The following is a 22,517-nucleotide window of genomic DNA, read 5'->3' on the forward strand; positions in this document are numbered from 1 at the left end:
TATATATATATATATATATATATATATATATATATATATATAATGTTCAGGCCCCAGCTGCAAAAGGTTTGCAAATATTCTCCCAAGAAACCAATGCTTTCTTTGATATGGTCACATTTCCAGTGCACAAGAAAGTTCTACAAATCTGTTCAATACTCTTCATCACCTTCTTAGGAGTCAAAAATCTTTGGGACTAGTAAGGTTGCACCCCAAAAAATAGTGACTTGGATCAATTGTACTCTTCCAGCATAGGATAGTATTTTAGCAGACCAACAAGTGATCTTTGCAGTAATTTTTTCAGAAAGTGGCAAAAAATGGTTCATGCTGAGCTTTTTAGGACTAGTAAGGTTGCACCCCAAAAAATAGTGACGGAGATCAATTGTACTCTTCCAGCATAGGATAGTATTTTAGCAGACCAACAAGTGATCTTTGCAGTAATTTTTTCAGAAAGTGGCAAAAAATGGTTCATGCTGAGCTTTTTAGATGCTAAAGGCACTCCTTAATATATGTATGGAAGGACACCTACAAGATATCCCAGGTCCTCAGGAATCTCTTCTTTTGTGTGATTGGCAACCCCAACAATATATAGTGAAAGTAAGAGATTTTCATATCCAGTTTCCACTACAGGTCTAACCTGCAGAAAGTTTGAAGGTTGATTACTTTCTGCAACAACAACAGTAACATACCCCATATATTCCCGCAAGTGGAGTCTAGGAGGGTGAGTGTACACGGATCTAGAAGCCAACATCTAGGTTCAACATAGGAAATCAAGAATTTTTGCATGAATGCTTTTGGGGGTGATGATCAATAAAGCTACAATCATCATTATAACAGCAAGCTATGGGAGATAAGATTTTCTTTGTTTCAGAAGATAAGTCCTTTGAAGTTATAATTATTAGTGATGATTCTCCCAGAAGGTTTTCCATTATAGAACGCAACAGGTGTTTCTCAAGCAACACCAAAATAGATGAAGATAACCTAAGGTGGGTCTGTGACAATCTCAAACAAGCTTCCAGGGGTGCAGGGGATCTTTATAGGAGATGGGGGCGAAAACAACAAGCACATCTTCTTAGAGTGTATCAGAATTACAATGTTTATGGGAGATTTGTAAGAATCGAGACTTAATCAGGCCAGAAGAAATCTTCTGTGATAATTCCAGAAGCTGGATATAACTGGGGTTGGATAGACATTGCAAATAAGATTCTTAACTTTTTGGGTAAGCGGAGGTTCCCCAAAATTCTTATTCCACCGGCACCTCAGTTGAGAATGTACTTCGAGGTAACAAAGTTATCGAGTTGGCAGCATCGAGTTCAAACAACAATGTTGATAACTCCCATCCTCTGAGTAGATGCCTTGTTGGTGTCTTCAACGATCCCTTCAACCAGAGCCGTAACTCCGAAGTGATCCAGAAATGGTTCATCAGTAGGTGGAAAATCACTGCAGGTCTCAAAGTCATTCCCTTAGCACACAATCAATTTTTGTTTGATTCCCTTCGAGACAAGAAGTAGCTCGCATCAAACCTAGTGATTGGTTCTGGAATTGGTAGGCGCCTATCACTCGCTTGGTGGTCTCCGACGATCGGAAACTCCCATGTGAAGTTGGAGCACAAATGGGTAAAAGCTTTTGGAATTCCTTTGCATGCTTGGTCTTCATAAACCTTTCGTAAGATAGGTGATTTTTGTGGGGGGGTTTCTCGGAACTGACGAGGACACGAAGAATTGGACACGCTTTTACTGGGCTCGGATTTGTGTCACTCATACAGATACAGTTACACCCACCAAAATTGAGTTGTTGATTGGAGATCTAAAATTTGTAATTTCAATTTTAGAAGATGTACTCTCCACCATCTCTACCGGAGTAGAAGCTGTTGTTACCAGAAAAGGGAAAGAGTAGACCTCTGCCATATCCTCATCGAGCCACGAGAAAGATCCTGTTGTCAAATCAGTCAATGACCACATGGGTATGAACTTTAATTCAAATTCATCGCTACAAAAGTTACCCTCTATGACTAGGGTACAATTTAAAACACCAGAGGTCTTAGTGGTTCAAAATTTGGACCGGGTTTATTATAACAAAGGCCCAAAGAGAAAAGGTATTAAAAGAGGAAAAAGAATTTGGAAAGCTGTTGGGCTTTTGAAAGCCCTAACTATCAACAATAAAAATATCATTAGTCCAACTCCTCTTATTATCCCCCCTCCTATTGAAGCTAAGCTCGTATCACAAAACAAGAACACACTGGGGGATTTCTCTCACTCCAGTACAAATGCAGACGATGAAGTTGACACTTCAATTGCCATCACAAATTTTTTCTTCGCCGATTCCATCCTTCACCGGAGCCGGTTCTGATGAGTGGCTCTGAAGCAAATTTTTCTTCTCAAAGTGAAACACTCTCTCTCCCATGAGTTGGAAAAGAATCCAACAGAGTGTTTGAAATTCAGAACCTTTTTTTTTTTGATGAAGTGATTAGTTTTATTGCAGGCATCAAGTAGATGCATAATAGTTACAAAAGCTTAGTAGCAAAGGTCAGCTCTCCTTTACATTGTTAATTGAATCAGGGAGCGAACATGGTTCAGAAATGAATCAGGGCAATCTAGAGGGGATGAATAAACCCAACTATACAAAAATATGAGGCAGTTAGCTTTTAAAGATTGGTAGGTAGTTGATATTCCATCAGAGCATCTTCTATTCCTTTCGTTCCAGATACTCTAAGAAATGTCTGCAGGTATCATCTTCCAAATTCTCTTGATGGTGCTATCAACTTTCCAGCAACCCCAGCTTATTACAGCATCCCTGATATTTTGAGGCATGACCCATTTGAGGCCAAAAAGATTTAAAAACATACTCCACAAGTTTGCTGCTATTTGACTTAGTAGAAATAGGTGGTTGTGTGTTTCTGCTTCCTTCTTGCACATATAAATCTGGTAGCCATCTGAAATTTCCTTCTGGTCAGGTTGTCTTGGGTCAGGCAAGCTCCATGGAATGCAGTCCAGCTGAAGCAACTAATCTTAGGTGGCAATTTGATCTTCCATATAAGCTTCCAAGGCCAGTGGTCTGTAATTGCATTTCGTGGGTCTAGAAGCTTGAAAGCTGCTTTAACTGAGAACTTCCCACCCCTTTTTTCTCCCCAGTTGAGCTGGTCTGGTATTTCACTGTTAATTGCAACACTGTGAAGTGCTGCTAGTAGGCTGACCAACTCCTCAATTTCCCAGTCCTCTATGTTCTTTCTGAGGATGAAGGCCCAAGAATTCCCTTCTCTGTATTGCTGAATAGTAGAGTTAGGCTCCTTTGCTTTCTGGAACATGGTAGGATAAGCAACCATTAAGGAGGAGTTGCCTATCCATTTGTCTCTCCAGAAACTGATATGTTGTCCTTTTCCTGCAAATTAAGTGTTTATGTTGAGAGAACTCCTCCAATAATTTGCTTATACTTCCCCAGACACCAACTCCATATGGCGCTGTTGAAACATTAGAACGCCAGTGGTTTAGTGCTCCATGTTTAGCAATAATCACATCCTTCCAAAGGCTATGCTCCTCTTGAGTGTATCTCCACAACCAATTCATAAGTAGGCATTTGTTTTGCAATGCTAAGTGTCTAATGCCCAAACCGCCTAACTTTTTTGGTAACAAGACTATTGGCCACTTGACAAAATGGAATTTATGGCTTTTGTTATTCCCTTCCCCTAGAAAATTCCTTCTGGTTTTGTCCAGTTGCTTCAAAGCCTTACTAGATATGAGATGTGGTGACTATCTATATGTTGGGATACTATCAAGTACACTGTTTATCAATGTAAGTCTTCCACCCATAGAGAGGTACTACATTTGCCATGTAGCAAGCCTTTTTTCAAACTTTTCAATCATTCCACTCCAGATGCCTTCCACCTTGTATTTATCCCCCAATGGAAGGCCTAAGTAAGCGGTTGGGAAAATTTCAGTTCTACAACCCAATATGTCTGCCAGCTCCTCAATGTTCTGCACCTCATTAACAAGATAGATCACACTCTTGAGCATGTTTATATGGAGACCTGAAACAACTTCAAATACAAGTAGCGTAAGGTTTAGATATAGGACCTGCTCTCTGTCAGCCTCACAAAAGATCAATGTATCATTTGCATAAAGCAAATGTGAGATGTTAATTGCTATATTCCTTATATCAAAACCTTTGAGCCATTGCAGTTGTTTGGCTTTGTTCAACATTCTTACTCAACCCTTCCATAGCTAGGATGAATAGAAAAGGTGAAAGAGGATCACCTTGCCTTAGGCCTCTCTGTGCAGGGAAAAATCCTACTGGGCTTCTGTTGATTAGAACTGAATACTTCACTGTGGAAATGTTGAACTTAATCCATTTAATCCACCTATCACCAAACCCCATTGCCTGAGAATAGATGAGATAAGACCAATTCAAATGGTCAAAGGCTTTCTCAACATCTAATTTGCAAAGTAGTCCAGCATTCCCTGTTTCAATTGCCAATCAAGCACCTCATTTGCTATGAGTGAGGCATCAATGATTTTTCTCCCTTTGATGAAGGCATTTTGTTGGTTTGAGACTAATTTCCCCATAACTGTCTTCAATCTATTTGCGAGGACTTTTGCAATGATCTTGTATATGCTTCCAATCAGACTGATAGGTCTGTAATCCCCAAGTTTGCTTGCCCCCTTTTTCTTAGGAATAAGTAATATGAATGAAGCATTACAAGCCTTAACTATCCAGCAATGTTGATGGTAGTGTTGCATAGCTGCTAATAGATCTGTCTTGATAAACTCCCAAGAGCTCTGAAAGAAAGCCATAGTAAAACCATCAGGTCAGGGGGCTTTGTCAGGGGCACTTGATTTAATGGTTGCTAATACTTCCTCCTCTCCGAAAGCTGCTTCTAAGTTACTGCTTTCCTCTGCTGTGATGGAGGCAATTCCTTCAAACATGATTGTAGGCCTCCACTCTTCTTGTTCAGTGTACACTCCTTCAAAGAACTCTTGTCTTTTCTTTTTTAATTGTCTCCTTATCTTCAATGACCACATTGTCTACCAGAAGTCGGTCTATGCAATTGGATCTTCTATTAGAATTGGCAATCTTCTGAAAGTATTTGGTGTACCTATCCCCTTCCTTGAGCCAGAGGCACCTGAATTTTTGCCTCCATGAGATCTCCTCTATCTTGGCTAATTGTTGTATCTCAGCTCTCAGGCTTGTCATTTGACTAGCCTCTACAGTGCTCATTTGTTTGCCTTCAGTGTTTTGTTCCAAGATCATCAACTCATCTAGTGCTTTTTTCCTTTCCTGGTCTCCAGTTTTCCAAATTCCTCCTTGTTCCAAGTGGTTATGTCCTTTAGACTCTTCAATTTTTGCACAAGGATGAAATCAGGCCTCCCATTGAAATTGTAGCTCTGCCACCAGTGTTTTAGCTTATCTAGAAAGCCATCAACTTCCAGCCACATGTTCTCAAATTTAAAGTAGGAATCAGTGGCATCCCAATCCCCACTTTCCAGTAAAATGGGCTTGTGATTTGAAATTACCCTTGGCAATGCAATTTGTTTCACAACCTTGAAAGAGTCATTCCATTCCGGGGATATGATGAATCTGTCAATTCTAGAAGCTTGTTGATTGTTCTCACCTCTGGACCAAGTGAATTGGGCTCCGTGCAATGGTAGGTCAATTATCCCCAGGTCTTGGATTATGTCTGAGAATGTTGCCATGGCTCTTGATCTCCTTTTGCAATTTAACCATTAACTTTCAAATCTGCATACATTGAAGTCACCCCCTATGACCCACTCATGTTCCCAAAGTCCTCTTATCCCTGCTAGTTCATACCACATCTCCTCCCTTTCCGGATTAGTGTGTGGACCATAAATGCCCGTGAAGCACCATCTGAACTCTCTTCAAGTGTACTTCGTAGCATACACGAGATCGAGTAACAGCCCAGTTGTGTGTCCGTTTTCACCCATTTCCTTTTATCCCAGATCACTATAATACCACCTCTTGTGCCGTTTGCTGTAAGTTCCACCCAATCAACCCATCTATTCCCCCATAATTGTTGTATTAGTCTACTATTGCAGCGTTGGATTTTGGTTTCTTGTAAACATAAAATCTCTACTTTCCACTTCTGAATGAGGGATTTGATAGTGCTTCTCTTCCCCTCCTCATTCAGCCCCCTTATATTCCAACTAAGGACTTTCAAATTCATCCAGACAGTGAGGTGTACTGCCTGCCCCTACTTCCACTACTTTGTTGTTCTTTTTTGTCATAATTGATCCCACAAATTAATCTTTTCCTCTCCCCTTCTCTGTTTTTTTTCAGACTCCCGGACTCCTTTTGATTTAACTCCAACTTTTGAACTTGTTTTTGTCTTCTTTGCTCCATTCTTAGAACTAAATCTAAGAGATCATGTTCAAAACCTGTAGCATTGACCCCGAAGGCTTTGCATGCCTTAACCATTGTGCTTTTTGTCCACTTTGATGTCTCGACTACAGTTGGTTTGTCTATAACCTGTGGATTGGGGTTACCTTCATACCAAGTCAGTGATAAAGCTTCTCTTATTGCTATCGAGGGGAAATCTGTATCTGAGCTGGAAAAGGCAACCAGTTCCCTGCTTGAGGTGTATTGTTGCAATGGCCTGTGGATTCTTTCAAGGGTGATTCTTTCATCATCTGCATCTGACTGCTCCACTCCTGATATTTGCTCTACGGATTCTGTTTGTGATAGAACACTGAATCTATTAGAAGCTGGGTTGGGTTTTTTGACTTGCCAAATGGTTTTAAGCTTAAAGAGTTTGGCCTCATTTAAAACTTTAGTTTTCCCCTCTTGCCATTTGGGCCTGTTTGGTAATAAATCTGATCAGCTTCTAGGCCCATTTGTAGTTGATTCAGCACTGGTCCACTCCCATTAACATTATTAGATTCTTTGACTTTTGCCCTTCTGTCCACTAGGCAATCCAGGTTGTCCCTTTTTGAAGTAAAGCTGTCCTCTTTTGAATTAAAGCTGCTCCTTTTTGAATTAGAGCTGTCCCTTTGTGTCTTTTCATGTGAGTTCGAGGTGCCAACTTCTTCCTTTGACTTCCCTTTCTCGAGAAAAGTGGCTTTTCCGGCGAGATGAAAGACCGTATGCAGATCCTCTAAGACTCTGAGATCTCGGGATTACCTTCATGTTCTTCTTCACACAGATTCGAGCCCATAGCATGTGTGTTTTGTGTTTCGTGTCTTCATCAACTCCAACATAGCATCCGAACTTATCTCCGATAAATTTAAAGGTTTCTGAAGACCATATGCATGTAGTGGAATTCCAAAAACCTTAATCCATTTATGATCAGATTACCTTCATGTTCTTCTTCACACAGATTCGAGCCCATAGCATGTGTGTTTTGTGTTTCGTGTCTTCATCAACTCCAACATAGCATCCGAACTTATCTCCGATAAATTTAAAGGTTTCTGAAGACCATATGCATGTAGTGGAATTCCAAAAACCTTAATCCATTTATGATCAGATTTCTTTGAGGTTAGCTTCGAGCCAGCCACTGGAGACCACCATTCAAGAGTTAGCTTTCGTCCCTTCCAGAACCAATCACCAACTTTTACCCTACATGCCTCCAGTCTGGATGGAAGCTCTAAAAGAAATTGATTATGGTTAATGGGTGTGACTTTAAGTCCTGCAGTAACTTGCCACCTGCCCACAAACCATTTTTGGATGATATCTGCATTTGGACTAGTGTTGAATGGGTCATTAAATTCTCCCACAAGACATCTCGAAAGGAAGTGCTCCCTTTCCATCAACCCTTTGTGACTGGCATGTCCTGCTCCAGAACTGATTGCGTTTAGCCAAGTAGGGATCCTTGTTGCCTCCATGAAAGATTTAGATTGCTCATCTGCTAAATGGAATCTTGGATCTACCAAAGGGCCCAAATATTTTAGAATCTTTCTTGCAATATCATCCCATCCCTTGTTGTATCTGTCTTTCGGAATGATAACTGTTGCCCTTTTGTCCCCTAGAATAGTTTCTATTCTCACAAAGCGTCCATAACTGTTGAAATTTTGTATTGCTCTATATGAATAAGCTTGTATTTTCCTTCCCCATCTTCTGCATTTGTTCCCCGACTGCTTGGAGGCCTGCTTTAGGGCTTTACATATCCATCTGAGATTACTTTCATCTATTCTGATGCTGCTCGTAAACTTTCTGCTATATTCAGTTAAAATGAACCAACTATCCCCACTGCTCGTTAGTCTAAAGAACTTCCCACTCGATGTAAAAGAAATTCCCTGCTCCATAACTTACGCAATGGTAGGTTTACCATCGGAAAGTGTATGCTGGAGAGAGAGAGAGAGAGAGAAATAGAAGGGAAAGACTACCTACGGTAATTGAAACCTCCAAACCTCCAGGTGGACCAAAACAGTGATGGTCAAGGCATGCAAGGCTTTTGGGGTTGATATAACAGGATTTGAGCATGAAATCCTGGACATGGTCTTATTCATGGAACATAAGAGGCAGCTGCAATTGAATAAACAAAAATCAGAAGGTGGTTCAGCAAAAAAGTCTCGAAGAAAAAGTGAACTCGAGCTAGAAAGGCTGAAATGTGGTTTAAATTATGATGGCATGGCAAAGGAGGATAGGGACAGGTTTCACAAAGCTCTTTCTGAATGAAAGTAAAAATTATTAGTTGGAACGTGCGGGAGGTGAATGAAGCAGCTAAGCAAAGTTCAGTGAAATCTTTAATGGGTAAATGGAAAGCAGACATAATTTGCCTGCAGGAGACAAAAATAGTAGATTGGTAGTCACAGATGATTCAACAAATATGGGGCAATAGATGGGCTGGTTGGACTGAGCTGAAAGCAAGTGGTAGTAAGGGTGGGATAATAATTCTCTGGGATAAAAGGTTCTGGAGTTGCATTGATGTGCAACAAGGTTCATTCACTCTCTCGTGTATGTTAGAGAGTTCTTAGGAAGAATTCCGATGGTGTTTCACAGGTGTTTATGGCCCTCACTCTAATCCAGAAAGGGAGGATCTATGGCTCAAACTTGCAGCTATTAGAGGTATCTGGAACGAACAGTGGGTCATTGGTGGTGATTTCAATGTATGCAGATTTCAAAGTGAAAGGTGCATCAGAAGATTGAAAGCCATGAAAAGCTTCTCAGATACCATCCAAGATATGAACTTAATTGACCTCCCTTTACAGGGTGCTTTCTATACTTGGTACCGAGGAGAAGATTCTATTCAAGCTTCTAGAATAGACATGTTTTTGATAGCACCTGAATGGAGTGACACCTTTAAATCTATAAAACAAATTGCTCTTCCAAAAGTTATGTCAGACCACAGACCTGTACTTCTGCTAAATGGTGACTGGGAAGACAATCCTTCCTATTTTAAATTTGAAAACATGTGGTTGCAAGAGGAATGGTTCTTCGATAAAATTAAAGAATGGTGGCAGAACTACTCTATCAGGGGTAGTCTAGATTTTATTTTATCTCAGAAATTGAGGTGTCTTAAACAAGATATCACCGACTGGAACAGAGAAATCATTGGCAAGATGGAAACCAGAAAGAGCAAAGCACTGGATGAACTTATGGCTATTGACTGAAAACAGGCTCCCATCCCAAGCAGAAAAAGAAAAAATGATGGTCCTAAAAATGGAACTACAACAAATCGCTAAGGCGGAAGAAGTGTCATGGAGGCAAAAATCCAAGTGTTTATGGCTTAAGGAGGGTGATGGAAACACCAAATACTTCCAAAGGATTGCGAACTCTTTCAAGAGGAGCAATCAGATTGATACACTGAAGGTGGGAGATGAGATTATCGATGATAAAGATCAAAACAAGAATGAAATTCTCGACTTCTATCAAAATCTGTACACTAAAAAAGAGCAATGGAGGCCTACTGCAACCTTTGAAGATCTAGCCAGCCTTACGATGGAGCAAAGGGAATGGTTAGAAAGAGCTTTTGAGGAAGATGAAATACTTGCAATAATTAACCCTTGCGCCCCCGATAAAGCTCCAGGTCCCGATGGCTATACTATGGCATTTTACTAGAAGACATGGGATTTTATTAAAACTGATGTTTTGGGGGCAATGCATCACTTCCATCAACGTTGTTACATGGTCGGGTCCAACAATACCTCTTTCATAGCACTGGTTCCAAAAAAGAAGGGTGCCATTGAACTCCGAGACTATAGGCTGATAAGCCTTATAGGCAGTGTTTACAGAATCCTTGCCAAAGTCCTGGCGGAAACACTAAAAACTGTGATTGGGCAGCTGATTTCGGTGCAACAAAATGCTTTCATCAAGTCCAGGCAAATCGTAGATGCTGTTTTAATAGCTTATGAAGTTCTAGACTAGAGGCTCAAAAGTGGACAGCCAGGCATTTTGTGTAAACTGGATATTGAAAAAGCCTTTGATTAAGTTAGTTGGACTTACCTATTGCATATGCTGAGGATGATGGATTTTGGAGATAGGTGGATTAAATGGATCAAATACAGCATCACTACAGTCAAATACTCTGTTTTAGTTAACAGAAGCCCAGTTGAATTTTTTTCTCCTCAGTAAGGCATCAGACAGGGTGATCCTCTCTCACACTACCTTTTTATTCTTGCCATGGAAGGCCTCAGCAAGATGTTGGACAGAGCCAAGCAGTTACAGTGGATTGAGGGGTTCACAGTGGGAAATAACATAGAAACCTCAGTATCAATTTCTCATTTGCTTTATGCAGATGATACCTTGATATTTTGTGGTGCCGAAAGATTCCAAGTAGAGCATCTTAATCCGACCCTTCTTATATTTGAAGCTATTTTAGGTCTCCATATCAATATGTTGAAGAGTGTGATATACCCTGTGAATACAGCTCCTGATCTTCATGATTTAGCTGAACAATTATGCTGTAGTGTTGGGTCTTTCTCGACAACCTACTTGGGTCTCCCTTTGGGGGCAAAATATAAGTCCATTGATATTTGGAGCAGTGTTATCAAGAAGGTGGAGAAAAGGCTGGCTACTTGGCAGAGGCAATATCTTTCTATGGGTGGTAGACTAACTCTCATCAATAGTGTCATGGATAGTATCCCTACGTATCTCATGTCACTATTCCCATTGCCCGACAAGGTCTGAAATAGCTGGATAAAGTCAGGAGGAACTTCCTTTGGGAGGGTAACAGTGAAGGGCACAAGTTTTACTTAGTTAAATGGTGTAATGTGGTCAGTCCAAAGATGCAAGGGTGTTTGTGAATCAGGGACCTAGCCAAGCATAACAAAAGCATGTTGTTAAAATGGCTATGGAGATATGGAATAGAGGGAAATAGCTTATGGAAGAAAGTGGTTGCAGCCAAGCATGGTGAACTAAACCACTGGTTTACTAAGCAAAGCAATTCTTCACACGGGGTAGGGGCATGGAAACATATACGCGAATATTGGGAAGATTTTGTTCAACAAATTTCTTTCAAAGTTGGGAATGGCCTGAACGTGAATTTCTGGAAAGATAGTTGGCTTTGGAATTTCATCTTGGAAGAGCTTTACCCAACTCTCTTCCTAATAGCACGTGATCCTGACTCTACAGTTGCACAGAACAGAGAGGACAATAAATGGAATTTACTTTTCATGAGAAGCTTCAATGATTGGGAGCTTGGCAGTCTGATTGAATTAATGGGTAGACCGGAAGGTTACAACATGAATCCGCAAGCTACGGATATCATGTGTTGGGGTCCTAAGGCAAAGGAATACACTATAAAGAAGGGGTATAAATTGTTGCACGCGCAGAATGATATTACAGATTTATGGCCATGGAAACTAATCTGGAAAACAAAGCTACCACCAAAAATAATATGCTTCAGCTGGTTGGCATTAAAGAATGCTTGTTTGACAGTGGACAATCTTTGTAGAAGAAACTTCCAGCTGGTCAGCAGGTGTTATTTGTGTCAGGAAAGTGCAGAATCAGTAAATCATCTTTTCTTGCATTGTGCGGTGGCTGCAGGCATATGGCATATGTTCCTTTCCCTATTCAGATTGAACTGGGCAATGCCTCAAACTATCAGAGAAGTTGTTGTGAGTTGGGGCCATTTGACAGTTGATGGGGCCATCAGGAACACCTGGAGAATGATTCCAGCATGTATTTTTTGGTGCCTATGGACAGAAAGGAATCAACGGTGTTTTGAGGGAATTTCAACTCCTAATCACTCACTCAAAGCTAAATGTTTGTTCATTCTTTTTTGTTGGTCCAACCTGTCTTATGTGAATAGTTACACTGCTTTCTTAGATTTTATTAGCTCTTTAACTCTAGGCCAGACATAGTCATGTTTTAAGCCTTCTCTAGATTTTTTGAATTGGTGGCTGGCTCCCGTGTCTTAGCTGCTATCATGTAATGGAGCTAGCATATCTACTTTTGTACTGTTAGCATCTTCTTGATGCCGGTAATGAAACAACTTACTTCATCAAAATAAATAAATAAATATATATATAGTGAGCTTTTATCTACATTAGCCTGTAACCAGATGCGTTGGATAACTTCATGAATGCTTCATTTAGCAACCTAACAGAGATAATGCCAGCCCTGCAGTACATCAATGGATCATCTGCAAAACAAATATGTATACTGCCCAACTTCCTGCACCTTGGGTGAAAATTGAAGTTCCCATTCCTAGCTAATTGATTTAGCCTTCTTCCCAAGTACTCCATAGCCAAGACAAAAAGATGTCTAATGCCTCTTTTGGTAATAAAAGGAGTCAATCCTCCATTAAGCATCAAAGAATAGGACACTATAGACACACGTGTCATAATCCAATGAATAAATTTGGCAGGAAACCCCATGTCTATTAACAATTTCCTTATAGAGCCCCATTCCAAAGTGTCATAAGCTTTCCTTAGGTCCACCTGAGAACACACCTTGGAGAAATCCATTTCCTAGAATAGCACTTAAAAATCTCATGACTAAACAATATATTATCAATAATGTCTCCCTTCAACAAATGCAGATTGGGAGCATCCCTCTAATCCGCCAATTACCTGTTTAAGTCTCCTGGTTAAAACACCTTTGAAATGATTTGTACAGGGTCGTACAGCATGCTATAGTATATAGGGCTATAATGCCTACTGAAGCTTGGTTATTTCAAATATGTCTCTAGGTATATTCTCTCTTCGGCAAAAGACTCTTCGGTGAAGCTTTGGGAAGTTGGCACAGGAAGACTGGTCAAACAATATGTTGGAGCTACACATACACAGTTGCGCTGCCAGGTATGTCAGGCTCACAGTTTGCTTTGAAGAGTTCATGTTTCATGTCACAGTTTTTATCATCTATTTTTTTTATTTGCATTTTTTTATAATTATCTATTAGCAAAAGCCTAATTTGGCTGCTCCCTGTAGTTAAGCCGATATAGGCTAAACAGAAGCAATAATCTGGAGTTGCATATTTATGCAAATATCGACTGCTTTTCATTATTGAATATGCAATACGTGCTATCATATGGCAAGGCTGCTGTCGTCAGTTTATCATTCTTGTGAAAGGATTCCTAACTGCTTCTTGGATATTCTGTAACTATCATGATCATTATGGAATTCCATGAATAAAATAGAAGCTAATACATTTGAAATATCATGGCAACAATAATAGCTATGCTTCAATCCCAAGCTAGTTGGGTCGTCTATATGAATCTTCACTATCCAGGTACCCCATTTAGACCCATCTCAATCCAATATTCTCTCACATGAAAAGGTAAAGTAGTTTTTCGCTTAAGATGAAGGAATCTGTAAGCTTATGTTAATTTCTTGATTGAAGTTCAGGTAATTTTGAGATGTGATAATTAGAGAGAACACCTAATGAAAGTGTTCCACATGGATTTCCTGCATCTTCATGTTCATTTTCTGTAATTAGGATGTGTTTAATATATGCACCAATCAAAGTGTTTTTCTTTTGTTTTCTTTTTTATTTTTGCTATCGATATTTTTATTTGTATTTTTCTCACATTCTTGTTGACAATTGACAGTTGAAAATTGCTTTCAATGCAGGCTGTTTTCAATGATACAGAAGAATTTGTATTATCAATTGATGAATCTCTAAATGAGGTAAGTTTGTCTTCCTTCAATGCATACACAGGTAACACTACGGAGATTAATTAGGATGCTGGTCACAGATTGTTGCATGGGATTCTCTGACAACTGAAATAGTGGCTAGATGGCCCTCCAACCATATTGGTGCACCCCGTTGGCTTGAGCATTCCCCAGTAGAAGCTGCATTTGTGTCTTGTGGGATTGACCGATCCATTCGGCACTGGACTTAGTGCCACTACTGAGCCAGCAGCATTAGTAAAGCCAGAGATATGCCAGTGTAATTTAATAAGCTTGCTGTAACCTGTTAGAAACTCTGAGCACACTTGTTTGTTGTATACTTGAGAGAAGAGAAAGAGGCATTCGGAGAGGTCAACCTAGCAAAACTCTTAACCTCTTCTCGGCTGTGCAGTGGGTCAAGTAAATGGAAATGATTTTTGTCTATACATCCTCTCTGCCTCAATTCTTTCCTTAGTTGGTGAACGAAGAAGAGGCAATGAGCTATAAAGCAGACTTCAAGTTGGTCCAATGGTCAGGCATGATGGTTAATCTCCTAGCTGACCTTTGCTGATCAACCAAATTGCTTTTAAGGGAAGACCGGATATTGCTTGCTGGACATGTATTTAGTTGTTTTTTTATCTGCCCGGCAGGATTTCTTTCCATGTTTTTGTAATTGATTTGAAATTATTACACAATGTGGACATAAGCTTGATGTTCATTTGATATTCTTAGTAGCAACCTTGTACCCTCCAATAGGATATCCACATCTCTTTGCAATGGATAGCTGCACTGTTGACTGTACCAAAAAGAAAATTTTCTTCTCACAGTAGACATTTCTTCCATTTCGAGTTTATGTTATGTTTGATGCGTGTTAAAATGAGCACCATTGAGACTGAAAGTAAGTAGGGAGTAGAATATAGCTTGACAATGACATTCCTGTTCCCATATTGTTCTGTACTAGTCTCAGCACACGTGCGTTGCACGTGTATCCTATGTTAATTTTTTTTTATATTTCATTATAACAATTAGAATTCTACGTGTACATGCATGTAACGAATAACAAAATCCAACAATTACAAATAAAATTATAAAATTGTGACAAAAAGATCAGATGAAGAATCTTATTTTAATGTATAAAATTTATCAACAAACTGTAAATTTAGAACTTTAGATAGTAACAAAAGATTAACTTTAGCCTAAATAAAAATACAATTAAAACAATCAAAAATTTATGGAAAATCAAATTAAAGAAGTTTAATCACAATAACATCAAACGAGGAATCTTATTTTAATGTATAAAATTTATCAACAACTGTAAATATAGAACTTTAGATACTAATAGCCAATTTGCATTATATATAGTCACAAAAGATTAAGTTTAGCCTAAATAAAAATACAATTAAAATAATCAGAAATTTGTGGAAAATCAAATTAAAGAAGTTTATAGAGAGAAAACACATACAAAATAAACAAAGAAAAAAACATGCGACAACATACACATTCTTTTGAAGACTTTAATCATATAACAATGCAAATCTTTAGTGGGCAACTGGGCATTGATTATGGTTTTTATATATTGATTTAACTCAATGATCTCATAATAACCAAAAAAATTTAATATTTAGTGTGGCATGTAGAATGATTACTATTTATAAATAAATATTTTATAATATTTTAATTTAACACAGAATAAAATGATAATCTAATTTTATACTTTATTATTTAAATCTTTTTTTACCCTTCAACCAAAAACAACCTCCATAGGGAAAAAAATAGACAAATACAATGAGAACTTATCAAACAATGTAATATAACACCAAAAGATTGAAGAGAAGGCACCATATCAGAAAGAAAATTGATGCATTTGGATTGTATTATATATAGCCAAAAAGAACATATACAATGAAATTAATTTTATACAGTGACTATTAATCAAAGAAATATAATTTTTTTTATGAACAACATATCTCAAAATTGTAGTCCACCTTACTTTTTTTTTCCTATTAATATATCAACATATCATCTAAATATAACAAAAAATCATTTAATATAGAAGGAAGAATCATAATTAACAAAACTAAAACGGGAAGAACAAGGAAAAAATTGTAATCTAAATCGTGACTTACTCTTTCAATAGATTTATTGTACGTTCATCTAAATGTTAACATAGCATTTTCAAATGTATTAGAACCATACTGTGCCATCATATAGTTTCATGCAATAGAGAAGACCAAGAAAATTTTTGAAAAAAAGGTTAGAATATGAATTCTTGTGCTTTTGAGTGTTCTTGATTTGTGTTGTTATTTTCTTTCTCTATGTCTTAAATATCTATACATTTCAATAATATGTGGAAGATGAAAATAATTAAAGTTAATTAAAAAGAGTGAAGTAACATATGAAAGTTCAAAAAAGTGATCTTTTCATTTACAATATTCATTGTAATTAATGTAAGTTAATTAAAAAGAGTGAAGTAACATATGAAAGTTCAAAAAAGTGATCTTTCATTTACAATATTCATTGTAATTAATGTAAGTTAAGTAGTGCCATCAAAATTTAAAACTGAAAAAACCTTTCAACTTAAGTAATTAAGTGATGCATGAATAAATAGGAGTAATAGAAAGACTTTAGGAATCTTATCATTGTTTTTCTAAATATATCATTGTGTAATTAAAATATTTATATTTAATTAAATAATAAATTAAATCTTAATTTAGTAAAAGGGTAAAATGGTAATTCAACTTTTCACTATAGAGCTTCCCACTTATAATAATATATGATTTGTCACCTAAAATAAAACAACGTGAGAAATAGCTCTGTGGAGGCTAAAGTTAGTAAGCAAGACCAGTCTGATGGCCTTGATCATTGCAAATTTGCATTAGTTTAAAAGTTATTGCTGATCATTCTAGCGAAGTTTGGCACATTATTTTATAGCAGGTTAGCTCCATTGAAACTAGTTATTTGCCGACTGACAAGCACAAACGCACTGAGTTTAGTGCTTCACTAATCAAATATAGGATAGAAATCGTATTGGTACAGATAATAATTCAATCAAATCTTGCTATTATTATTCAAATGTTTAAAAGAAGAGAGTTGGTTGTGGTCATGAACCACTATTATAGTCTAATTGATAATTAAAAACAATTAGTAACTATGAAGTTTAATACCATGTCTTTTATGGTTCATACTTAAAATCATGATCAATTCGTTGATTCATGTGATTTCAATTGGAGAACATATTATTGGGTTAAAATAATCATAATAAGATCAAATTCAATGAATTGAATCAGCATAAATTGAACCCAAGAAGAATTAAATGAAAGCCTAATCAACTTGATGGAAATTGAATTACATAATTTACATTTTATCGAAAGACACCATCTCCTCCTTGGAAAAAAAGTCTCGATGGCTTTTTCAAAAACTGACTTCTTTAAGTCAACTAATACCAGATCAAGATCTTGCTTAGCCTTCACATATGATATATAAGATGATTCAGAACCATTATGAACATTACACCACCTTTATTGAAATCAACCAAGCGAACACCCTATCGGGCCAATGTATGAACATCACGAACTAACTCCTTATCATCCTCTACACGAGCAACACTTCCCATTGATAGTCGACTAAGAGCATCCACCACCATATTTGCTTTTCTAGGATGATAGAGGACACTCATGTTGTAATCCTTCAAAAACACCTCCTTTGGAAAACATTCAAATCCTTTTGAGTGAACACATATTTCAAACTTTTATGGTCGGTAAACATATCTACATGAACACCATACAAGTAATGTCTCCAAATCTCTAGGGCAAACACTATCATTGCTAACTCCGAATCATGAGTCGGACAATTCTTCTCATGCACTTTTAATTGTTTTGAAGTATAAACAATGACTTTCCCATGTTGCATCAAAGTACAACCAAGAATAATTTTTGAAGCATCATAATAAATCACAAAAGCATTCGGTGCTTCGGCTAATGTCAATATAGGGTTGAAGTGAGTATATTTTTCAATTCTTGGAAACTCTTTTCAGAAGCTTCTGACCATAGGAATTTCACCTTCTTTTGAGTCAAGGTTGTCAAAGGCGAAGCAATAGAGGAATTTTTTCCATGAATACTCTTATAATAACCGACCAAGCTCAAGATACTTTGGTATATTCAAAGCAGACAAAGGCCTAGACCAATTCTTAATTGCCTTGGTTTTCTTAGGATCGAATTAAATACCTTTAGTGATGACAATATGGACAAGGAAAGCAACATACCTCAACCAAAACTCACACTTGCTAAATTTACCATACAACTCACGATCCTTGAGAATTTGCAACATAATCCTCAAATGCTGAACATGTTCATCTTCATGACTCTGTGAGTAAATCAAAATATCAGTAATAAACACAATTAAAAACATATCTAGATATTGTTTAAAGACACTATTCACCAAATCCATAAACATTGTCGAGGCATTAGTAAAACCAAAAGACATCACCAAAAACTCATAATGACATACCGAGTTTGAAAAACCATCGTTGGATTGTTACTTTCCTTCATCCTCAATAAGTGATAACTTGACATGAAGTCAATATTAGAGAAGTAACTCGCTCCTCGGAGTTGATCAAACAAATTATCTATTTTTGTGATAGGATATTTATTCTTAATGGTAACTTTATTCAATTATCGATAGTCAACACGCATTTGGAGAGAATTATCTTTTTTTTTTTCAAACGAACAACAACGAAGCACTCCATGGTGAGATACTCAGTCTAATAAAACCTTGTCCAATAAATTCCTTAATTTATCCTTTAGATTCTTAAGTTCTATCGCGGCCATACCATAGGGAGGAATAAAGATAAGTTACATATCTAGGAGACGGTCAATATCGAAGTCTTTTTTCGTTCCGGGAGAAATACCAGGAAGATCATCGGGAAAACTTCGGAAACTCACTTACAATTGGAACTAGCTCAAGAGTGGGGTTTTTGGAATTCGTATCCCTAACCCAAACTAGATGGTAGATACAACCCTTAGAAATTATTTTCCTAGCCTTTACCAAGAAATAGACTTACCTTTAGGCATAGAATTTCCCCAATACTATGACATGATAACGTAACGACCCGGGAGCACCCCCAAGTCGTCACACGGCGTATTCGACCTCTCGGAGGTCTTATACAAGACCTTAGACATCATTCATCGCATATATATGAAAAGTAGTGCGGAATTAAAACTTTTCATCATAATAGTCCAAATCTTTGTAGAATATAAGAAAGAACTAAGTCTCGTCATAGCCATCTTAGACACAATTATATCATAGGGTCACAATCCTCACATCAATTTGAAAAGAAACTATAGTCTATTACAAAGTCTTTTAGAAAAGGAAACTAAACATAAGTCATGTCCTCGAACATATGAGGACATACCAATCTTGTGAGAATGTTATTCGCAAGCTTCAACTTCTAAGAATATTCTCACTTGCCACCTACACTTGTAGGCATAGAAAACATATGGAATTAACACATTGAATGCACTATGTGTGGTGAGGCTGTAAGAAAACCATGCAGAAATATACAGTTACTTCAAGATATGCTTTCATGCTATTTTTAAAGAAATCTTCATAATCTTCATCATAAGAGTTTAAATGATATATACAATTCAACCATCAGATATAAGAGACATTCAACATTCACCAAATAAGCATTTTCATTCCTTTAAACCTCTACATAAGTTACTCTAAGACTCACTTGAGTAAGACATGAAGAGACTGCCCATACACCCTCTTCAAGCACACCTAAGTGATCATTAAAGCTACTTTAGATAGGAACTTTTGAATTAAACATTTTTTACTAAGAGAACCTTATAATTTAGAGTCATTTAAAAGACAAAAAATCAATTAGAGGACTTCGCATAATGGTCTTGGAGGACCTAGGAAACTCATCCTACCATTTTCAAAGCCTACTCGTGCCATGTACAGATAGCGTCTTATTCCACTACCTACACATCGTAGAACTTCTCCAATACCAGAATGCAGATCTCATATGATGAGAATAGGCACTAACTGACATAGACAACACGAGCTAGGTATGGAATCTGATGTCATAAAGGACCACACACCGTGAAAGGTGTTCTACTTGCCAAAGGTAGAACTTATAATCATCCCATGTTGGCACATTGTTAAGGGATATCAAGGGCTTTTTTTTACTTTAGTCTTCTACTCAAGTAGAGCTACTACCACAAGCATATCCTCACGGTGATTTGGCCTGTTTCTCATAGAGTAATTCATTCCCTAAGTGTATTAGAAAGGGTACCATAACTAAGTCCAACCAACTCATAATACTCTTTCTTTCAAGGATTGGTCAACTATGGCTGCCAACCAAGGTCTTTTAGGATAGATCACTTGACTACTCTTGGAAGGGCGCCTTAGGCCTACCGATCCAAGCGTTATCATTAACCTTACATTATTCAAGGTTTCACATTCACTTAAGGTTCTAGACTCGTCAAGAAGGAGCACTATGCTTAGGTCTATCGGTTCAAGACATACTCTAGAATACCTCATTTTATCATTCAAGGAAGGGCACCAACTTAGGTCTACCGATCCTAGACATTCATTCTTTCATTCCTTCAATACCATTCAAGTACCAAGTAGGGACAACTAGTCAACCACACAAGATACCACATCATTCTATAAAGGCTCTCCCTAGTCCTTCATCATCATATATCAACAACTAGAGAAGCAATAAATTCAATCATATCATTATAGTACCCATACAAGATCATCGCGTGAGTACTTTCACTTTATACTTTCACATATACCGTATCATGATCATACTATAGTTCACTTAATAATGCCGACAAGGCTATGTTATAACGTATTAACAATTAAACACCTCCACCATATGTGGACCATACCAATCAATGAAAATTCAAATATCAATTCTATGCTAAACAAATGAATTAGGTCAACTCATCACCTTTTAATAGCCATAATCACCATTCCTTAGCCTTTCCAACAATTCCACATAATAAGAGATTTTACAATAATAATGAATACAAGGCTAGGCCAACAATTCATTCATATAAATGATCTATCAATACTCAATATAGATATCCATATTATAAGGCAAACTATGAACAATTATAACATTGATCAATACATAATTCAATAACCCAATACAATATACACATGAACTAAATACAATTAAGCCATGATAAATTCATCCAGTATAGAGCCAAAACTTAGGAATTCATGGAATACATGGATTCATGGAGTTTTTGATCTTAAAACATTCAATTAACATTTATCATTCCAAAAAGCATCACTTTAAACCTTTTCATGCAACAACCCATGGTTAGAATTCAAAATAGGACTTCAAGATTTTGAAAGATCTTTGAAAAGCCTTTGGAATTGGCTCCTTGAATGGAAGAAGAATCAAGGATGAATCACCATAACTTTATTGAAGAAGTCACACGAAATTGATGGAGGAATCAATGAAGAACATCAATCCTAGCTTTAACCTTGCTTCAAGCTTCAATGGAGTCTAGAGAGAACTTAATTTGATCTTGGCTTTTGATTTGGAAAAGTGAGGTCTAATTTAGGTTTTATGTATATAAAATAACTTAAAATACCTAAAAACACGTAAAATAACCGTCTAGGACATAATTAGGACATTAGATGAATTTCCCAACTTGCCCCCACCTTGGTCGAGACACCTGTAGAAAGTTGCAGGTGTCAAATGACAGTTGCCACCTACTAGCCGTCGTTTGATCGATGAGGCGTCCTGCTGGGCGTCATTTTTGTCAGAGGATTTACATTTGGGGGATAATATCCCACACCAAGTTTAGAGTCACGCCCCCAATTGATGGGGCGTTAATGGAATTACTGGACATGGTTTGGTGGTCGTGGTTTGGATTGCCTTTTGGCAGTTTCTTGCCAAGGTTTGGGTCCTCCTCAAGAACCCTTAGGGTGGTCCTTGGGGAGTTTTACCCAAACGTTTTGACCCTAAATATATTCATTTAGATTTTTGGTTCCTCTCCTATCAATTTAGACACCAAACAACACATAAAACATGCCAAGGCATACTAGTACACACAAAGACTAGTTTCCAAAGGTCATGGTCGTTCTTTGACGTTTGAATTCCAAACTCTACAAACTGACTTATAATTCTTATATTCATCATATTGACACCTTCTTAATTCATGAAACACTTGATAGTCTCTATATTAACCTAGTTCATTTTGATGGTTGTGACATTCTCCCCCACTTAGACAAACATTCGTCCTCGAATGACACTAAAACACTTTCAACACTTTCAAGAGATAAAACTCAAGAATAGCAACTCATAACCATACCACACAATAAACACACTTGATAGGCTCTAGATTAACCTAGTTCATTTTGATGGTTGTGACATTCTCCCCAACTTAGACAAAAATTCGTCCTCGAATGACACTAAAATACTTTTAACACTTTTAAGAGATAAAACTCAAGAATAGCATCTCATAATAAAACCACACAATAAACAATACACATAGCTAG

The 22,517-nt window shown here is 37.4% G+C and overlaps 1 protein-coding gene across 4 annotated transcripts in view; it reads left to right on the forward strand.

The window, feature by feature from the left end:
• The window catches only part of LOC107007424 (cleavage stimulation factor subunit 50), a 31,680-nt gene extending 16,828 nt beyond the window's left edge, over window positions 1–14,852 (forward strand). For all 4 annotated transcript variants that reach the window (XM_015206046.2, XM_015206045.2, XM_015206047.2 and 1 more), the window contains exons 12-14: window positions 13,076–13,184; window positions 13,956–14,012; window positions 14,081–14,852. In XM_015206046.2, coding sequence (XP_015061532.1) covers window positions 13,076–13,184; window positions 13,956–14,012; window positions 14,081–14,227 — 313 coding nt within the window. In that variant the 3' untranslated portion in view covers window positions 14,228–14,852. The remainder of the gene's footprint in view (window positions 1–13,075; window positions 13,185–13,955; window positions 14,013–14,080) is intronic.
• The last annotated feature ends 7,665 nt before the right edge of the window (window positions 14,853–22,517 follow it).

Source organism: Solanum pennellii, chromosome 12, assembly GCF_001406875.1.
Source record: "Solanum pennellii chromosome 12, SPENNV200".
Lineage (NCBI taxonomy): Eukaryota > Viridiplantae > Streptophyta > Magnoliopsida > Solanales > Solanaceae > Solanum > Solanum pennellii.